At 29.6% G+C, this 19,747-nt stretch overlaps 2 protein-coding genes across 4 annotated transcripts; both read right to left on the reverse strand.

Annotated features, from left to right (window-relative positions):
* Positions 1-55: 55 nt before the first annotated feature.
* On the reverse strand, positions 56-6,597 carry LOC123218732. 2 transcript variants are annotated; one of them, XM_044640320.1, is made up of 6 exons: positions 6,220-6,597; positions 5,073-6,057; positions 4,793-4,986; positions 2,956-2,992; positions 1,056-1,123; positions 56-915 (listed from the first exon to the last, which is right to left on the reverse strand). In XM_044640320.1, exons 1-6 carry the CDS (start codon positions 6,318-6,320, stop codon positions 432-434), a joined length of 1,869 nt encoding a protein of 622 aa, XP_044496255.1. In that variant the 5' UTR covers positions 6,321-6,597; the 3' UTR covers positions 56-431. The 2 variants fall into 2 exon arrangements, with proteins under 2 accessions (XP_044496255.1, XP_044496254.1); XM_044640319.1 differs by having other exon boundaries at positions 5,073-6,066; positions 6,220-6,595.
* Positions 6,598-11,423: 4,826 nt separating this feature from the next.
* On the reverse strand, positions 11,424-13,873 carry LOC123218733 (alpha-farnesene synthase-like). Of its 2 annotated transcripts, none has more exons than XM_044640322.1 (7): positions 13,663-13,873; positions 13,286-13,550; positions 12,814-13,195; positions 12,496-12,714; positions 12,248-12,392; positions 11,861-12,109; positions 11,424-11,783 (listed from the first exon to the last, which is right to left on the reverse strand). In XM_044640322.1, the coding sequence occupies exons 1-7, from the start codon at positions 13,819-13,821 to the stop codon at positions 11,496-11,498; spliced, it is 1,707 nt and encodes a 568-aa protein (XP_044496257.1). In that variant the 5' UTR covers positions 13,822-13,873; the 3' UTR covers positions 11,424-11,495. The 2 variants fall into 2 exon arrangements, with proteins under 2 accessions (XP_044496257.1, XP_044496256.1); XM_044640321.1 differs by having other exon boundaries at positions 13,286-13,553.
* Positions 13,874-19,747: the final 5,874 nt, after the last annotated feature.

Raw genomic sequence — 19,747 nt, forward strand, 5'->3', positions numbered from 1 at the left:
CAAATGAAGTTAAATTAGTTTTAACCTTCACGAACATGAAAGAATGCAGGACATGAGTAAAATATCACTCTCTTGTATCAAGAAAGAATAACAGTATCCTACACAGGTATTGTTTTCAATTTCAAGCAAACTTTATCCTAGTAAAGATGAGAAATTTGAAAAGTTATTAATAATTTAAATGGAAAGGGAAAAAAGAAAATGGGGCTCTAAAGAGATGACATTGTTCTTCTTAGAAGATAGAAATGATCTGATCGGAACTTATCTTCCAAGCAAATAGGAAAAAAATTGTATAAAACTCTGTTGAAGTGCAGCAAGACAAAATCACAGCTTCAACTCAGCAGACATTCTATTCTTGATCACAGAATATTACCACTCGGAAAGCCTATCCTCTAATCACCAAAGTGCCCAATTAACCATTAAACCACTCAGAATCAGTAGCCATTAATTTGAGCCCTCGGGGTTGGCCCCATCAACCGGGAAAAAGGCATTTGAGTCCGGCCAGTAAGGCCCCTTTGCCCAGAATATCGATCATCTGATTTTGGATCGGAGAATGATCTTGAAAATGCTTGAGCAAGCTCTACAGCTGAAGCAACTTTTCCATATCGCATACCAATTGCATCAGCAGACAATGGTTTGGGCTGCTCCACTGGTTTGCGCCATGTTTCTGGTGAAGAATGTCTCTCATGCTGTTGCTGGTTTTGCTCCCTTTCAATCCCCCTGTTGTTCCTTCGATTCTCATTTCGCCAATTACGCCTCTGCACACCAACTCTGTCAACATCTATATGAGGATCCTTTCTCTCAAATTTCCTACCCATCCGCTGATCAAGAGGAAGATTTTCAACTCTTCCACTTTGGCGAGTAGGATTAGCATGCTCAGGAGCCCTTTCAAACTTGCCAATATTATTATGTTTACCCCTAAAACATAATGATTAAAAAGCTTTGTAAAAAAATGATTTAATCTTCCAACAGAAGTGATTCAAATTTTACACTGTCATTTAGATTTAGAATATGGAAATACAATTGTCCTAAAATATAAATGTAGAGAAATTAAATACCTATCAGAATGTTGACCCAAATCCTGATTATTGATGGCAACATCATCAATCCCTCGCTCCTTCAAAACCTGAGAGAGTGATTAGAAAAGCTATCAGACTTTATATATTAACCCAGAAAAGTTGCAGGAAAGAATTAAAGGTGGAAACATTCACAAATTGGTAACACTCAAGAATTTTCTTTTTTTTTTTCCCCTTATTATTTATTCTTGAAGGGTGGGTGTGGGCTAAAATCTTTGGTTCTGCATTATGACATTGGCACAAAGACAACAACATTATGAAGATATAATGAACAATTTTTTATATTATTTTCCTCCCAGCATCTGAAGGAATATATAAAGGGTTTTCTCTTTTATGAATTCAGTTTAGTATTTGGTTTCATTTCATCTTAGAATTATCACAAACACATTTTCCTTATGGATCTACTGCCGAAGTCTCAAAGCAAGATCTTAGAATTGCATGCGTTTATTAGGCTTATTTTCAAAAAATTAGGAAATTATATTTAATAAAAAATTGTCCAGGTTATGTTTATCTTAGAAATTATATTTGTTATGATCATGGTTATCCTAAGAATTAGGTATAGCTTGATTATGTTTATCTTCGAGAAGAATAGAGCATTTGAAAAGAATTATAGCCAACAAAGATAAGTACAAAGAGCATAAAATGAAATTCAAAGGAATACGGAGGAGAAGAGAATTCTAGAAATGAGCTAAAGTAGCATATATATTACGTAGAGATGGAGAAGAGTAAAGATAGAAAAGCAATACAACAAGTAGGGCTGGATTCGAGCCGAGCCAGCTCGAGCTCGGGCTTGGCTCGGCTCGGTTCGAGCCCAAAACGAGCCGGGCTCTGCTCGGCTCGATCGAGCTCGAGCTGGCTCGGCTTGGCAGGGCAGATTTTTTTAAAAATTTTTTATACAAAACGACGTCGTTTTGATCCATATATATACACAAAACGATGTCGTTTTGATATAAAAAACGAGTCAAACCGAGCCGAAAACGAGCCGAACCGAGCCAAAACAAGCCGAACCGAGCCAAAAACGAGCCGAGCCAAGTTCGGCTCGAGTTGAGCTTGAGCCGAACTTGAGCCTCCCTTAAATAAAGCGAGCCGAGCTCGGCTCGAATCCAGCCCTAACAACAAGTAGAATGGAAAGAGTGAAGAGAAATGGGAGAAATAAACAAGTCCCAACTTTATACACTCATATTCATAGCTCTTTAAAGGTCAATTACATCAAAGCCTATTTATAATGGAAAAAAAATCCTAATGGTAAGCATGATTGAGAAAAGTTAATCATATTAAAGATAATCTTATCAAATAATATATCGACATCTAAGTGTTTAGAAACCTACTCACAACCTAATTGAATATATAGTAGTATATTAAAAATATAAGGTTCTGGGTTTAGCATCAATTCTAGTAAAGTTGTCACCAATAAAGGAAGAGATTAGTACTACCTAGTTTGATGGATCGACACCTATACATAATTTTAAAGCCTAACACATTAGGAATCAATTTTTGCTGGGTAGAGGAGAATGAAGCAAAAATAATGATGCTTATCTAGGAACATGTTTAGGAAATAATAATTTAGGAATAAAGTTTATCTTGATAAAGCTTATCTTAGGATTTCTAATTGTATAGATTAGGATTTTCTTAGAATTAGATCATCTTGTTTATTATAGAGCTTAATATTTCATTGGATTGGATTATATCATATTTATTCATTTATGCCAAGCATATTAATAGGCTTTATGTAAATGATGAAGTAGCTTATTTCATGAATAAAAATTATATCTCTGTTTTCACCCAATTGCCTATTATGTTCTCTAATCTCTACTTTTTCTATTCTATTTCCTTGTTTTCTTACTACAGATTTTCTAACTAGTACACAAATATATCCACTCACCAGTTCACGAGGACGAGCACCACCAAACAATGCATTTCTGCACCAGAAAGATTTATAAGCAGTATTACAAATATCCAATAAAATAGGACAGCATAAAGAAACCATTACAGAGCATATTTTAGCATCAAATAAACAGGAAAGACCATAAAATATTCTTCAAGACAAACATAGATAAAAACAAATTAGAAACAAAAGAAATCAGGTTCAATACATCAAAGGAAATTGAATTCCATCCTAATGATAGGCATTATCCAAAAGAATATGCCAGATCAAAAAAATAAACAAAAATAGTTAATGAAACCGTACACAATAGTTTTATCCATTCTAAGCTAAAAATATTATTATCAATAGCATCAAACATTTACTGACATTTCAGAATAATTTCTTTGAAAAGTTTAATAAACTATCCTCAAATGTAAACACTTCGTTTACTCAAATATATCCACCTCTATAATGTTTCAATTTGTCAATGCTGGCAAAACCAATCACGGGAAATATAATTCAAATTGAGCCTGCTTCTATAAGGACCAAGCACTGATTAAAACCTATTAAACAGTATTCAACGAATCATCTCATTCAAAGTTGTCACGTTCTCCTTAATGATTAAGTATGTTAGCTCTATTGGCATAAGTATGACTCAAAATCCTTCATTAAGAAACCTAACATCAACTATTTTCATTTTTCAACCAAGATCATGGGAGGGAAAGAGAGAACCACAGGTATGTATTTAATTCCTAGGTTCATGGACTGTTAAGAATGTTTCAAAATAATTTTTATTTGATCTATTAAAAGTTTTAAACCCTAAACATTAAGAGCACCATCAATGATTTGAATATAAATGAAAAATATCAAAAAGTGCATCATTTTTTCACGCCACCAGCTTGCTATAATGCACATAGCAGAAAGAAATGCAAGCAGAAAAAACAGAATTCTCCCAAAAAGCTAAAGGGAAGAATGAAAATACAAGTCTACTGATTTTGAGGGATAAAGACCATTTATGTAGTCTTTATGCCTCAAAATCAGTATATCAACTTAAAATGGTGATTTAAATTTTCATCTTTTGATTTGAAACAATCTCCTGGTTTGTAAACGTGAATTTACAATTAGTTATTTTACAGGTCACATTATTACCTCTTCCACCGTTGGACTGTGATTTATAAATGACTATAAATCAATATCTCAAATTAATTTAAGAAAAAATTGAAGTTAACATAGCTAGGGCTGGATTTGATCTTGGCCAAGCCCGAACAAAGGCCAACATGAGATCGGCTTGAATCCAATAGACCCAACTCGAGATTGGCTTAAGATAAATAAGTTGAGGCTCAAACTTGGATCGAAAGAAATTTAAATTTGTACTTGATCCAAGCCGAAGTCAATGATTGGTCAGCAAATTATATACAGTACATCCTTATTGAATATTTCACCCAGAAAATGCCAAAAAGAAAGGGAAAGAACTAGATATACAGTTTTAGCCCTAGATAAAAGCAAATATCCACAGCAAAATATAAATTGCAAAAGCAGCATAAGTTATCCATAGTAATAAAACCAAAAATTCAGGAAAGTAATAGACACAATCAGCATTCTGTTTGTGCTACAGAAACCTTTCTCAGCCATGAACGATGTGCAGTACAAGCATCTAACTGAAGTGGGGTTGGGGGGGTAGGGATTACAAATCAGGTTAACGTCTACATCAGTCGATTCCAAGTACAAATCCTCATTCAAAATTATTATACTGGGAAAGCAAACATACAATTTTAAGATTTGTCTCTATTCATCACCTTATAATAAAAAAAAATAGATAATACAAGTAAAAAAAGTTTCAGAAAACATAACTGACCTTCCCCTTTGAATGTTCTCTTCTAATTGCTCAGGAGGTTGCGACCATGGCTTTAAACTTAACTTCTGGCGCTCTACTGCATGGCTCCCAACATCACTGCCAGCTAAATCAGGATTTGAAGGATTCAGGTTTCCAAGCACACTGCTAACAGTTTCAACATGACCATGGCCAGATTCATTCAAATGAGGATACACCTGTGTTCACCAAATATGTCAAAATGAACACAGTACGAACTTCATACAAATAAGAAGGGATCTTCATATGATATTTAAATTAAGACCTGCTTAGGATTGGCTACATTTGGTTCTGAATTCTCCAATGGCCTTGATCTGGGAAGCAACTTCAACTTAGGCCGTTCTGATGCTTCTGACTGCAGCAAAGGAAGTGATTCAGGCCCAATAAATTTGCTATCAGAACTACTAGATTGAGCCCTGTCAGTAAAATGTTTATATTTCCTCTCTTTTACATCCACATAAGTAGAAGCACCAGATCTCCCATAATCCAATTCTTCCTTTCTACCACCCTGTAACGATTCTTCAATATTAGAACCTCTTTCCACATGCCCAGCCAATGTTGCATCTGACCATTCACTCCTCCCGACAACATGCATCCTGTTGTAGGCATTATCCTCATGGCCGGTTGGATGTGATCCATTATCTGTTACTGAAAACTTAATAACCTGAACATCTGCTTGATACTGAACTGACTGCTTCGACCGCCATCTACCAGAAGAAACCTTTTCAAGCGCACTTGCATGAGCCAACTTTGAAACTGCACTTTGCCCAGACCATCCAGATTGCACAGGCTCAGTAACACCCATTGCCATCTCCTTCCTTGCAGTCCAAGCATTTGGATGGGACCCAGGAACCATCTGCCCACTATTGCCTCTTGAATTTGGTGAATTCACATCAACACGTGTTTGCTCAACTACTTGACCCCCATTTGAAACCTGTGATCCCAATCCCAGTCTGGCCCAACCTGGCATCCTTCCAGTAGACACAGACTCTGGCTTAAGCTCCATACGACTAGTTGGAACACTAAAACTGTCATCACTAACCGTTCTACGTGGAGCCGAAACGCCATCTAAGGGTTTTCTCTCATCCTCTTCAAAATTTCGACCAATTTGCACGGCATTAGCAAGAAAAGGGGTTTTATCATCAAAATGCCTAGTTGCCGGAGAAGAATTGGGGCGGGGGCGATGATCAGACCTGGTAATAGGGTTACCCCATGATGTGGATCGATCATAACCAGAACGATCCATAGGCCTAACAATACTGTGCAATAAAAAACAACAAAAAAATAAAGTAGGGTTTTATAACTAAGCAGAAGCAGAAGTGTGAAACAAATAATGACAACAAATAGATATGATCTAAAGGTACCAAAATGAAAGAAATAAAGAAGAACAAGAAAAAGGAATTGGGGCTTACACACCAGGAGCGGAAGGGAGAGGAAGATCAGAGGGAATAGAACCTCCATGAAAATCTTTGAGAGTCATAGTATTGCCGGTGAATGCCTTCTTCTTCGACATTCTTTTTTCTGTCTTATGTATAAATTATGTATGTATGTATGTATGTAAAGATGAGTTGCAGTGATTAATCTATTATCAAGAATTTAAAAACAAAGATATTGAAAGAAAGAGATGAGCAACCCCGAACCAAAAAAAAGAAAGAAAGAAAATAAAAGAAAAGAAAAGAAAAAAGAGAAGAAGAAGAAGAGAGAGAGAGAGAGAGAGAGAGAGAAAGAGATTGAAGGTGTTGAGTTGGGAAAAACGGGTTGCCGCTCCACCCTCGCTCACAAGCTACTCTCTAGTCTTGTAAAATACGAATGCCATTAATCTAAACTCACCTGTTCGTTATAGTCTCTTTCTTTCACTTTATTTTAAGAGATATTTATTAAAGATATTATTTTATGATTTTTAATCAAAAAAGGCAAAATTTTTAATAGGTTCAGAAAATAAACAGATGGAATATCAATTTAGTGGAGAGGGTGATTTAGTCTAATCATAGTTAGATTAGTGATTAAACTAATTAATTATTAAAAAATAATATTAAAAAAAAAATTTCCCCAAAAAATGAAAGGTGAAAGATTATATTAATAGATAAATAATTCATTTACAAATACTGTGAAAATCTTTATTTTATAAGCTTATATAAAGTATTTGTTTATACTCATTTTTACCGAAGAAGTCCATTTAGATGTAAATGGGCTCAATTGAAGAAGTAGGTCTATCAAGCTTCAAGTCACAGAAAATCCCAAAATTTCATGAAGACCTCTTAGGCCCAATTTAAAAGTTACAATTTTTATATGTTGCATCTCACTTGGGAGTTCGGGTAGAGAGGCCCTAGCGCATCCAATGATTCGTTAAATCAATATTTTTAAAACTCATGACAATAGTTAAGTCGATTATTATTTTATTAATTTACGGTAGATAATTAATAAGTTTAATTTATTATAAAATTATTATATATTTTTTTAATAATATCAAATATTTATAATATTTTTTAAATATAAAATATAATTTCAAATATGTTAATTAAATGATTGATATTCCATTACATAAAACGCTTTTAAATTTTAATAAAATAAAATTTGTATAATATTATATAAATTCAGTTTTTTTAGTTTTAAATAATTTTTCTGATTCAAAAGATTTATCAAATTTGACAGAATTTCAAACATGTTAATATTTATATATACATTAAACTGAATTATGAAATTAAACTAGATTATAGATTGATTTATGATTTAATTAGTTAAATCAGCCAATTCCATTCAGTTTTGAAAATATTATGTTAAACTAAAATATTGTTTTGAATCAGGCTCAGCTAAGACTGTCTAATTACATAGTTTGGTTTTTTTTTAAATGAGAAAATTTTATGTTACTTATAATAAATAGAAGAGTGATGGTTTTTTGGTTATTCCCCTATTATTGTATGTTATTGTATCTCGAGAAATAATTGTTATTCAAATTTTTGAGGACTTAAGTCAAAACGAATCTATTTTAAGAAAATGGTGTGTTACATATGCATTGATAAACTATAATTTTTAAAAATGTTGAAGGTATCAAAGAAATTTTTTAGAGCTCTAAAAATTTGTAAAAAATTCATAAATGTTATTGAAAATTTAAAATTTTAATATATCTCTTAGTAGTTTAAGAAAATAATAGTTATACTCAAAAAAATATAATTACATCTAAAAATATTAAACTAAATATAACATTTTAAAATTAGTTAGATTTTTAATATTTTTTAAGAGTTTATCCGATAAATTTTTTAATGTGTAAAGATATATTATTAATTTAATATTTATAGAAATATTAATGATAATGTCATAATTATAATAAAAAGCAAAACAATTACTTCTAGAAAAAACTAAAAATAATTTGTTAACGATAAGATATAATCGGTGAAAATTTAGTTTTTAATTTTAAAGGGTAAGAATTGTGTTTCAACAAATCTTGGGTGGAAAATGAACAGTGATACAAAGGAAAAATCCTCTCTTTGCTCATCAAACCGACGTAAAATTAGGAGTTTCAAGTTTAAGTTAGGGTTTCCAAGTTTCCTATTAATTTGTATGAGAATGTAAGTTATATTTTCAGAATTGCGCATCTACCTTTTATTATTTTTTTATTTTTTTGGGTAAATCTTCCACCTTTATATTTTAATATTTTAATAAGTAATACGACAAGGATAAAGGGATTTATTTTTTTTGGGTAAGTATAAAGGGATTTTGTTGTTTATGCAACCACACGAGGGTTTTTTTTAAATTTGATTATTTAATTAACAGGGAGTATTATTATTAACAGTAAATAAATTAAATATTTGGAAAAAATCAAATGTCAATCATGCAATGTTGTTACATTAATTTTATTTATACATAAATCTATTATTATTGTTTTAGTTGTTGTTGTAAAAGGTGAGATGGATATTTGGTTTAATGAAAAAAATTAAAGTCTAACCAAAATCTTAAACCATCATAAACCCTAAATCTTAGAATTTAATTTTAAATCCTAAATTAGAAATTTTAACTATGAAAAATTATTTCACAAACCTCAATCTTAAACTTTAATTTCAATAATAAATCCTAAAACTTCAATTTTAACTCTGAACCCTTAACTTGTAAACACTAAAGGTTAATCATTTATTTGGGCTTTATTTATGTCGATTGTAATTGTGAATGATGATTGAGAAAATAATGAAAGAGAAGGCGAGGAATTGATATATGCACTTAGACGAAAATTTGATGTACTAAAAAGGTAGTTGCTATAATGAAACATGTAGTCTTTCCTCAATATATTTTGTTAGTCAAATTATCATCAATCTTGCTAGTTAATACAATGACATTCGGTAAAGCCTTTTATAAGATGAATATTATTAATACTCTCTGTTAGGAGAAGTGATTTTCAAAATTAATAAAAATTATCATGAAATGATAACATACTCTTATGAAGGTTATTCTCAACTCAAAATGTGAGCGAGAATAATCAAGGGGATTTCAATATGAATGCCACCATTCAGATTCAGACAGTGGCTGATAATATTGGTACTAATCATACTTTGCCTAACAAGAAATGGGTGGACGTAAAATTTGTTCTCCCAGATAAAACTTATCTAAAATAAGATGTAGTATTTGTACTATATTTAATTGTAACCCCTCATTTTAGATCTAACACCATTAAATATGACATCAAAATTTCCGGTGTAATGTCCATGTGTGGAACATTTTACATAAGATATTCAAAACAATTAATGGCACTAAGACTTTACTACTATACAGTCCATGTTCATATGGAGCACAGAAATTCAAGTTAATGGGAGAGACTCTATTATCAGATGGTCCCTTGTTCCTACTGAACCAAATCTAAAGTTTTTGTTGGGATTGTAGTATTCATTGAAGCAACAATTGGCTTAGTAAAAGACTATAATTTCATAACGAAAACAAGTTGTTTGGTGGATCTTTTGTATTTTTTTATTCATCTCTCATTAGATTTTCTCCATGTTTTCAACGTATTGTCCACATTAGGTTAGAATTTAAGGTTTGAGTTTTTAATTATGATTTAATCTTAACATTTAAGGTTAAGATTAAGATTTATAAACTAAGGGTAAAGGTTAAGGTCTACGATTAATGTTTAAGGTTAAAGTTTATGATTTAAGAATTTTCAATGGTAACTTTTACAGTTAAAGTCTTAACAGCTAAGTTTTAAAATCTTGATACCTTGTAATATTTATGTAATTTATTTTACACTGAATAAAAATAATTTAAAATTTTTGCAAAATCATGTCAAATTTTCATTGCACACAAAATTTTATATACTTACATGACCCTCACAAATCTGCATAAACCGTTCCACATTTTAAAAATCTTCCAACTAGCTCCCTGAAACCCGAAATTTCTAAAATTCTCAAGATTTTAAGCTATTAACATGTAGCAAAATATAAAAACTTTACAAAATTTCCCTCAGCCCAAATTTCTAAATATTGCATATGCCATGTAAAATCTTACGAAACCCCACCAATTTTAAATTCTTATAAATAGCCTTCAATTCAAAGTTTAATTATTCAGTATAAAGTTTAGCATAAGCGTTAAACTTTTGGACAATCTTTAGTTTTTATATTTAGCAGTCACACACCCTTAAAAAGGCTAGTGAAATTTTCATAAATTCATATAGTTTAAAATTTTGCACTTACCCTCATCCCCAAAGTTGAAGAAGTTTGTTTCAATTTGAAGTTTGATGTATACACTAAACTTCTCAAAAATACCTAAAACTCGTGAAAATCTCACAATTTTGAATATTTTTCTTACAACACAATAATCAATTAAATTAAACTTAAAACACAAGTAAATAATGATCTTCAGCCCACCCATCTTCTTCTACAGTGCTCTCTCTCCCTCTCAGAGCATCTCATTGAACGAATGGTGGTCGAAGCCTAGTCTGACACAAACGTTTTTCGATCTCTCCCACTTCGTTGGGTCGATTCATCCTCTATCGTAATTGATCGATTTCATTCAAAATCGATGCTCTTCATAGGCCAACGAAGAGTCCAAAACCAATTTTGTATGGTTTTGTCTTCATTCAGTTTAGTCTTCATTTGATTTCTTTTGTTTGAAATCGATTGTTTGTCATTTGTTCAAAATCAATTCTGGATAGGTAGGCTTTGACCGCCATTTGATTGACAAGATGCTCTAGGAGGGAGAGAGGGAAGGAGGGAGAGTGCCAAACAGGAAGATTGGTAGGCTGAAGAAGAAGCTGACGATGAGAAAGATAGCTAGAAAAGCTTTTAAAAAAAAATCTTAAGGGGAGAAAGTATAATTTTTCAAAACTTAGGAGAAAAAATTATTAATTTTTAAAACTAAAACAATAAAATTTACTATTGTAAGTTAAATGATAATTATATATTTAAAACTAATAGATTTTATTAACTTTAATAGTTAATTAATGGGTATTTTGATTTTTGAAACTTAAAAAGTTTAAAGATACACAAAACCTTGGGTGGGAATAAGTCTTTTGGCCAAATTATATATGAAAGAGTTCACATATGAAAGTGTTTATATAAAAATTTGTTCATAAAGTATTATTCTTTATGTGATTTATTCAACCATGCACATTATTATTTTATGAATACTCGACTAACATAACTTATATTCTCATACATATTAATTGGAAACATGGAAACTCTAATTTAAAAACTTGAAACTCATAATATTATATAGGTTTGATGAGTAAAGAGAGGATTTGCTCCTTTGTGTCACGGTCCTGAACTCCAAAACCATCTCCATTCTGGTAAAGACAATGCGTCACACGTGCACAGTTTGTGATAATATTCACAAATGGTTTCAGCGAAGATGATTGGGTGAAACAATGCCCATTAATATTTATCCAACATTTATTTATCTTCTCTTTAATATGGCTCCGAGCTTTCTCCTCTGATACATCCAATTCTCTCATATAACACAGGATGGATGAAGCAACATCACCTCTCTCTAGCTCAGCCTGTTACAATTTAATTATAACTTAATTAATCATGTTTACTTTCAGTTAATTTGAGTGAAAGGATTATTTAATTATACCGTTGAAGTGCCTAGATCATTGCATTGCCGAATTACTAGAGATGAATTGTACAGGAGTTCCTGGTTGTCCCAGAGAAAATGTGCCGTTTCCTCTGTGTCCTCTTTCATTGTTGAGAAAAATGAATGGACAGAAAGCAGCGGGCCTGATGAAGAAATCCATGCATTATTCAAATACTCCTGTAGAGATGGAGTATGTCCTTCGTTGCACCACTTTGCTTCCACTAATAATGATTTACAAAAATCAGCCCACTGCATAACATAAACAGATACCATTTTTATTCATCAATAAATCTAATAACATTGACAGGCTCGGTGGCCAGTGCTATTAAGTGAACATTAATTACTAGAAACTTTCCAAATAACAGGATGAGATTCAAAATTCAATACCGCTTTCTTCAAATGGGCTAAGGCAGAATCGCTCCAGCCTTTCTCCTTCTGAATTTCATAAGCCATTTCGTTGGTAGTGTCATACAGTGCTTGAAAAGATATCTTCATACACTCTGGCAGGTGCTCAATTTCCTTGGAATCCCATCTGAATTGTTTTAGTAATAAATTAGATATTTTTAAAGAAGTAAAGATTTATCTTTGATTTAATGGCCCATTTTGTATTTCCTGACTACAAAAACAATACTAACCTATCAACAGCATTGGTGAAGTATTGCAGTTCTTGCAATGAACCATAAATATCATAGATATCATCTATCACCAGTATGAAGATAACGACTTTTGTGAGCCATTTTCTAAAAGATCTGAACTCCGTGTCATAAAGAAGGCCCACTGCGCACATGAAGCTTTCAACCAGTCGATCCCTTGAGAAGTTTAGATTTTCAATCAGGCCCAGATTCCTCCACCACCTAATTAATGTCACAAAAGAACAAAACATTACTTTTCATCACCCTTATTCATAAAATTTATATATAAAGAAATAGTTTACAGACTTCACTCTCATGTACCTTGAAACCTCCCTAAGATCATTTTGGAGTGCGGCTTGAACCCTAATAAAGTTAAGTTTTGCCAACTCTAATAAACTTGTGTTCATCATTTGTTTGTTATTCTCATAAGCGTTTATGTGCCATCTGACTTCAAACCACGGCACTCTTCGATGCAATGGAAGTTCCAAAGCACGGGCTATTTTCTCGGCAAGTTCACTATCCAAATTAGTAGAACAATGGATATATTTCAGGGTTCCAATTGAGAACACTTTAGCCTTGTCCAAAATGGTTTCACCTTCTAAAGCCAGATGGGAGGCTTCAAAAAGTTCGATCAATCCTTTAGCATCTCTACATTTTGCCGTTGACAATGAACCCTTTTCATCCACGAAGCCAGTAAAGATATCTGAAATACAAACCAACCAAGCGGTTCTTAGAGATTGAATTTCTAGTGTTTTTTCTCAGTCTAATTTTACAATGTATAAGAAATTCTTACCTTCTGAAATTTCATAGCCATGCTGCCTGAGGAGCCTAAAGCATAAAGCAGTAGTATAAAGGTCCTCTTCTACACAAGAGTTGTTATTCTGAATAGAAGCTATGTTATCTAAAGCTTCATGAATTTCCTCCTCAAAGAGAGTGGACAGGCCGAGTTTCCAGATGTTGTCAATCAATTCTAGCTTTGCTAAAACGTCTATGGATTCACCAAACAAGCGTTTCACCTTCTCTTTCAACGTCTGATCCCGGAGTTTATATCCCTCTTCCTGCTAAACACATCACACAGTGAACCCCGACGTCAAAAAAGTTACACATATCTAATTAATTATAAAGTTTACAAAAAAAAAAAACCTATGGGTGGTGGGATACAAATCAGACCTCATATTTGGTATCAAGAGACTGTATAAAATCATATTTCCAAATGCTTGGTTTATAACTGGAAGAATTATTTCTGGGCTGTATAATATCTGAGGCTTCGGGCTTCAGCTGGCAATACAGATTTGGTTGTTGAGAAAGACAATGTTTCGTTTGTTCCATGGAGATTGTTCAAGAAAGTAATATGGGAATAGGAAAGCTAAAAAGTGATGGATAGCTGCTGGTCGTTAGATGATTTGCATGCTTCACTAAGTTACATATATATAAGCAACTGTACCAGTTTCGTAAAATTAATTGCAGTTAAGAATGAACTTTGATCTGTAAAGAACAGTGGCATGAAACATGAAGGGATGAAACTTAATTGTTTTTCTTTTGGGAAATTGAAATTTTTAGCATTATTTCAATCCGTATATACATATATATTACTTATTTCAAAACTTAAATAAATATATCACAACAGTAATCTACTTTTCTAAAATACGCCTCTTGAAATGAATCATACATAAATTCTCTCTTTTTTTCTGTAACTTTTTCTCTTTTATTCTTTAACTTTCAAGTGAGGAAAAAATCAGACCTCAACTATTAAAATAATCAAAAAAATCATTTGATAAGGTTTAACCGAAAGAAATGAAGTGTTGATGTTTAACTGGAAAAAAAAGTTATTAATTATTATTAAAAAAAAGTTATTGGAAAATAAAAAGCAAGGTTAAAAGGGTTGGCGCCAACCCTTCAACCTTGTATTAATTAAAAATGGTTGGCCTAACGCCAACCCTTACCCTTGCTATACCAACCCTTTTTTAAATTCGTACTATTATGAATAATTTTTTTTAAAATCTCAAGTATTTTAAGATAGAATAATGGTCTTTTTTTGATTATTTTTCATTTTTTCAGTTAAATTCTATCAAATAATTTTTTTTTATCATCCTAATAATTGAGGTCTGATTCCTTCTTCATTTGAAAGTTGAGAAAGAAGAGAAAAAAAGAAAGAATTTCTACAGGGATCATTGAAGAGAGGTATTTTAAAGAAGTAGATTACTATTGTAGTATATTTATTTAAGTTTTGAAATAAGTGACATTAAAATAAGGTTAAAATTTTCAATTTCCCTTTTTTTTTTTTCTCTAGAAAAAAATGAACAGAGCAGGTTAAATTTCAGTTAAGTTCCTGTCCTACCTGCAAGGTACATTTAATATTAAAAAAATCACAATCTTGACTCAATTAGAATTTGGAAAAATCATTTTCTGCAAGATATCGAATTTATAAAAAAACAAAAATCAAATACTTAAAGTCTATCTAAAAGACTTTAAGTATTTGTAATTCAATTAATCAATTATCATTAAAAATTCATATTTAAATTTTTTTAAAAATTGTTTTACAAAAATTTTTTCAATTTTTGTAATCTTTTTCTTCAATTCAAAGGTATCAACTTTTTTCGTTTTTGTAAATAATATTACAATCTCATTTATATTTGTCTTATTTTTTTGTTTTTGTGAAATTTCTTATTTTTGTGAATAATATTACAGCCTCTTCCAAACTTGTCGTAACTCTTGCTGGCATTCATAAACTAAATATACATAGAGATTATCTTTAGTTTGGTTTGGACAGAAGATGTTGTGGACCCATTAGGTTTACGTATTCAAATTCTTTGGCTGATGCCTTCTTCTCTCTACTGGAGACGTGTCTTGAAAATTTTGCCACTCAGATTATCTTTTACGCATGGGCAAAATTAAATTGCCCTTACAATGGAAATATCATGTCCTCAATCATATAATTATGTAACACGTCAGATCAAATAAAAAACTTTGAAATATAAATTTAAGATATATAATGTTGAATTATTGAGTTTTTTTTTTTTAATATTGAAAGAATGATTTTCCTTCAAGGATTTTTTTTTCGAAGTTGTTTGAGGTGTTTTTTTTTTAAAAGTATTTTGTTTCCTGATCTTTCCATCTTTTATATTCTGATCGATTGTGCTAGCCAAATTCATAAACACATTGAAAACATAAAATTATTTATTATTATTTTCAATATTTATTATAATAAAATAATGTTATGCTCTTAAAACTTCATTGAAAATATTTTCACACCTCATATTAGTCCCACCCCAAACCTAAGTTTGGTTTACTCCCAAATTTATATCTACAAAATTTCAAAAATTTAAATATCTATACTTTAATTAAAATTAAAAGTAAAACTATTATTTAATAAAAAAATAAAAAATTAAATTTTTATTTTTATTTTTTAATTTAAAAAATTAATAATTTTCCTTCACCGGAAAGTTTAGGAAATTTTTTTTTTTCTTAAGTTGCTTTCATCTTTCTTTAACAACCCGAATTTGACCGGCCAATTTTGTCTTCCCATCTATGGATTGGTCGACTCTGAAACAATCACTTTAGAGACCTACGTGATAAATGAGAAAAATGAATCTATAAAAAGACAGGGTCCACCCAAAAAGCCAATCAGCAGAGAATTCAGCTACGTAATTTGTGTCAGTAAATACCAATATTTTGGCATTAATGAATGAAGGACCTTCACAGGTTGCCATAACTGACCTTTCACGGTATAATAATTTTTTCTTTTAATAATTTGAGGGTTACTTTTTCCATTTAATTATGTTTGAATTAATTACACTAATTAGATAAAAATAGGAAAAAGGATAATTTTTTATGTAAGTTTTACTCTAAATTTAAAATCATATTTATGATAGATAAAAAATTTAAATATTTATTTATAGATTAATTATTATTTAAATTTTCAGTTAGAAGTAAAGATAAAATAGTCATTTTATCCATATTCTTTAAAATCTTGAAATTTATATAATTCTTCATTTTTAAATTTTAAAAATTAATACTTTAGCTCACTTTTAAAGTTTAAAAAGTTTAGATTTCACTCATAAAAGTTGTTTCTTTCTCCAACTATCATCATTTCGACTAACAGTTGACACTTTTTATTGATCTTACAGATCTAACTATGAAAGACGATGAAACGTCGTCCTTCGTCGAATCTTTCTGATTTTGATGGTGTTTCATTGTCCTGAAGGGTCAACCTTCGTTACAGAAAACCTTTGTTTTTTCTCAATCGCCAACTTGTTCCCTAAACCACCAGAGAAGAAACTTAGAAATGGGAGAAAAGTGAATTTTTCAAAATTTAATTATGAACTGTAAAAGTGATTTTTTTTAAATTAAAAGAGAGAAATAATATAAATTTTATTGGTTTTAAGATTTATGGATAAAATGTTAATTTTATCTTCACTTTTAATTAAAAATTTGAACAATAATTAGCTGATAATTTAGTATTTAAATTTTTTATCAATTATAAGTATGATTTTAAATTTAAATTTAAATTTAGATTTAAAAAATTATGTATTTCTCTATTTTTATATAATTAGTGTAATTAATTCAAACTTAATTAAATGGAAAAAAATAACTCTCAAATTATTAAACAACATGTGAAGATAATGCCAAAATGTTGGAGTGGGGCTGCGTATCTTGATATTTACTAACGCAAATTACGTAGCTGAATTGGCTTTTTCGGTGGTAGGTCTCTAAAGTGATTGTTTCCTCGCCATGTGTAATGTCTGGTTTATGACGTAACTTCTTTTTATGACTAAGACATTACGTCATGATAATAATGATAAGATTTTCATCGTGATTATCAAATTACCAAATATTATTATATAACAAAAATTTAATTTTTTATATTATATATTAAATAATACATCGTATTATATAATATAATTTTTAAAAAATAAAATCAAAAAATATTATAAACACTCTCAAAATTTAAAAATTTTTCATTTATACCAATAGCACATCATTATTTTTTTTAAATATATTATATCATAAGATACATACCTAAATATAAGATACATCAATTATATTATTTTAATTTAATATATCTTATAATATATATATATATTTTTTCTTTTTATATTACACCATATATCATATATATATATATATATATATAAAAAAGTATGATTTTTATATCTCCATAAGTTGGTTTCTTAAAAAAATATAAAGGGTAAATATCCTTACATATAAAACATATTTTAATTCAATAAAGGGATCCCGAAAAGAAAAAAATCTACTACTACTATTAGTTAAATCTTCTCTTATCAAGATGGCTTTAATATATTTTATGATAATCAAATTATATATTATATTGTTTATTAAAATTTTAATTTTTTATTTAGTATATTATATCATATCATATGATACAATTTTTAAAAAATAAAATATTAAAATATTAATAAAATAATAAAAAATTATAATTGAAACGTTATTATTTTGAAAAATATTATAAATATTTTAAAAAATTTTAAATTTATCGTATATATTATCATTTTTTTAAAGTGTATTCATTTGTATAAATAAAATGTATCATATCATATCATATAATACGTCAATTGTATCATATTAATTAGATATACTTTATAATATATTTTTTTATAATACCGTATCGTATTATAGGATACGAATAACTATAGTATAAATATATCAAAAACATGTTTAAATACTGTTAGATTCAAACAAATATTATGTATCATTCATTTTTTTTTTTCATATTGTCAGCATTCAATTAAAAAAATACAAATTCTTAAAAGAAATGTTAGCCTAGTTGAAGAGCAATTCAGTAAGATGAAAACTATCCATCAAACGAAATAAACATTTAAACATCGTTATAAACTCTTGAAAAATTTGGCAAGCCACCTCCTCTAAACCAAACGTGAAAATCTTCTTAGAAATTAATGTTTCCTTGCCACATCATCCATATAATTTGGAACTTCAAATTTTCTTTACAAACCAACGTGAATGTAGTGAGTATAGGCTATGAATTTCTTGAGTTGTCACGTCTGAACAATATGAAACATTGTCTTTCGTTAAATTTTTTTAATTTGGATGACGTTTTATCGTCTAGATCTAGACAATGAATGATCATCTTGTGTCATAGAAGATTTTCGTTTCTTCCCAAACATTAACCAATTTTCTAAGCCATCGGAGATGAAACTTGGAAACGAGAGAAATTTTTTTTTTTAAGTTTAATCATAAGAGATAAATGTGTGTTTTCTAAAATATGGAAGAAAATGATATAAATTTTTTAGATTTGAAGGTTTATGGATAAAATAATTATTTTATCTCTACCTTTAACAAAATTTGGATAATAATTAATTTATGAATAAGTATTTAGATTTTTATCTATTATAAGTATAATTTTAAATTTAAAATAAAACTTAGGTGAGAAATTGCCTATTTTCCTATTTTTATCTAATTAACGTGGTTAATTTAAACTTAATTAAATCAAAAGATAACTCTCAAATTATTAAAAAACAATTATTTGACTATGACAGGTCAGTTATGGCAGCATGTGAAGATCCTTTATTCGTTAATGCCAAAATATTGGAGTGGGGCTATGTATTTGGATATTTTACTAACACAAATGACGTAGTTGAATTCTTTGCTAATTTGTTTCTGGGTGGACCTTGTCTTTATATAGATCTGTAAAGCGCTTGTTTCCTCGGAATGTGTGATGTCTGGTTTATGACGTAATTTCTTTATGAGTCATACGTCATGGTTAAGATCATATTAATAATATTAAAATTTTTACATCATACTAAAAATATTAAGGTTTTCTTCGTTATAATCAAATGGTATATTATATTATATATTAAATTTTTTTTTTTTTTGTATTTTACATTAAGTAGAGTATTGTATCATATTTTATTATATGATACAATTTTTAAAAAATAAAATAATAAAAAAATAAAATTAATACATCATTTAAAAAAATATATTAAAAATACTTTTAAAATTTTAAAATTTTTTTATTTAAATCAATATCATATCATTATTTTTTAAAAAAATATATCGATCCATATGATAAAATGTATCGTATCATAAGATATATATTAAATTGTACGATATGTCTATTGTATCATTTTAATTTGATATATCTTATAATATATATTATTTTCTTCTTATATTGTATCATATATGTATTGTGTATTTTTGTATCTCCATAAGTTGGTCTTTTTAAAAAGTAAAAACCCTAAATAACCTTATATATAAAACATATTTTAATTCAATAAAT

This window comes from Mangifera indica, chromosome 6 (genome assembly GCF_011075055.1).
Source record: "Mangifera indica cultivar Alphonso chromosome 6, CATAS_Mindica_2.1, whole genome shotgun sequence".
Lineage (NCBI taxonomy): Eukaryota > Viridiplantae > Streptophyta > Magnoliopsida > Sapindales > Anacardiaceae > Mangifera > Mangifera indica.

Excerpts from the sequence above, each read along its gene's own strand:
- LOC123218732 (XM_044640319.1), bottom strand. The coding sequence starts at position 6,320 with ATGTCGAAGAAGAAGGCATTCACCGGCAATACTATGACTCTCAAAGAT. Across the intron at positions 6,067-6,219 it reads CTCCCTTCCGCTCCTGGTGT|TATTGTTAGGCCTATGGATC; the intron begins GTAAGCCCCAAT and ends TTTATTGCACAG. Across the intron at positions 916-1,055 it reads TTGGGTCAACATTCTGATAG|GGGTAAACATAATAATATTG; the intron begins GTATTTAATTTC and ends ATTATGTTTTAG.
- LOC123218733 (XM_044640321.1), bottom strand. The coding sequence starts at position 13,821 with ATGGAACAAACGAAACATTGTCTTTCTCAACAACCAAATCTGTATTGC. Across the intron at positions 12,110-12,247 it reads TAGCCCATTTGAAGAAAGCG|TGGGCTGATTTTTGTAAATC; the intron begins GTATTGAATTTT and ends TATGTTATGCAG. Across the intron at positions 11,784-11,860 it reads ATGATCTAGGCACTTCAACG|GCTGAGCTAGAGAGAGGTGA; the intron begins GTATAATTAAAT and ends AAATTGTAACAG.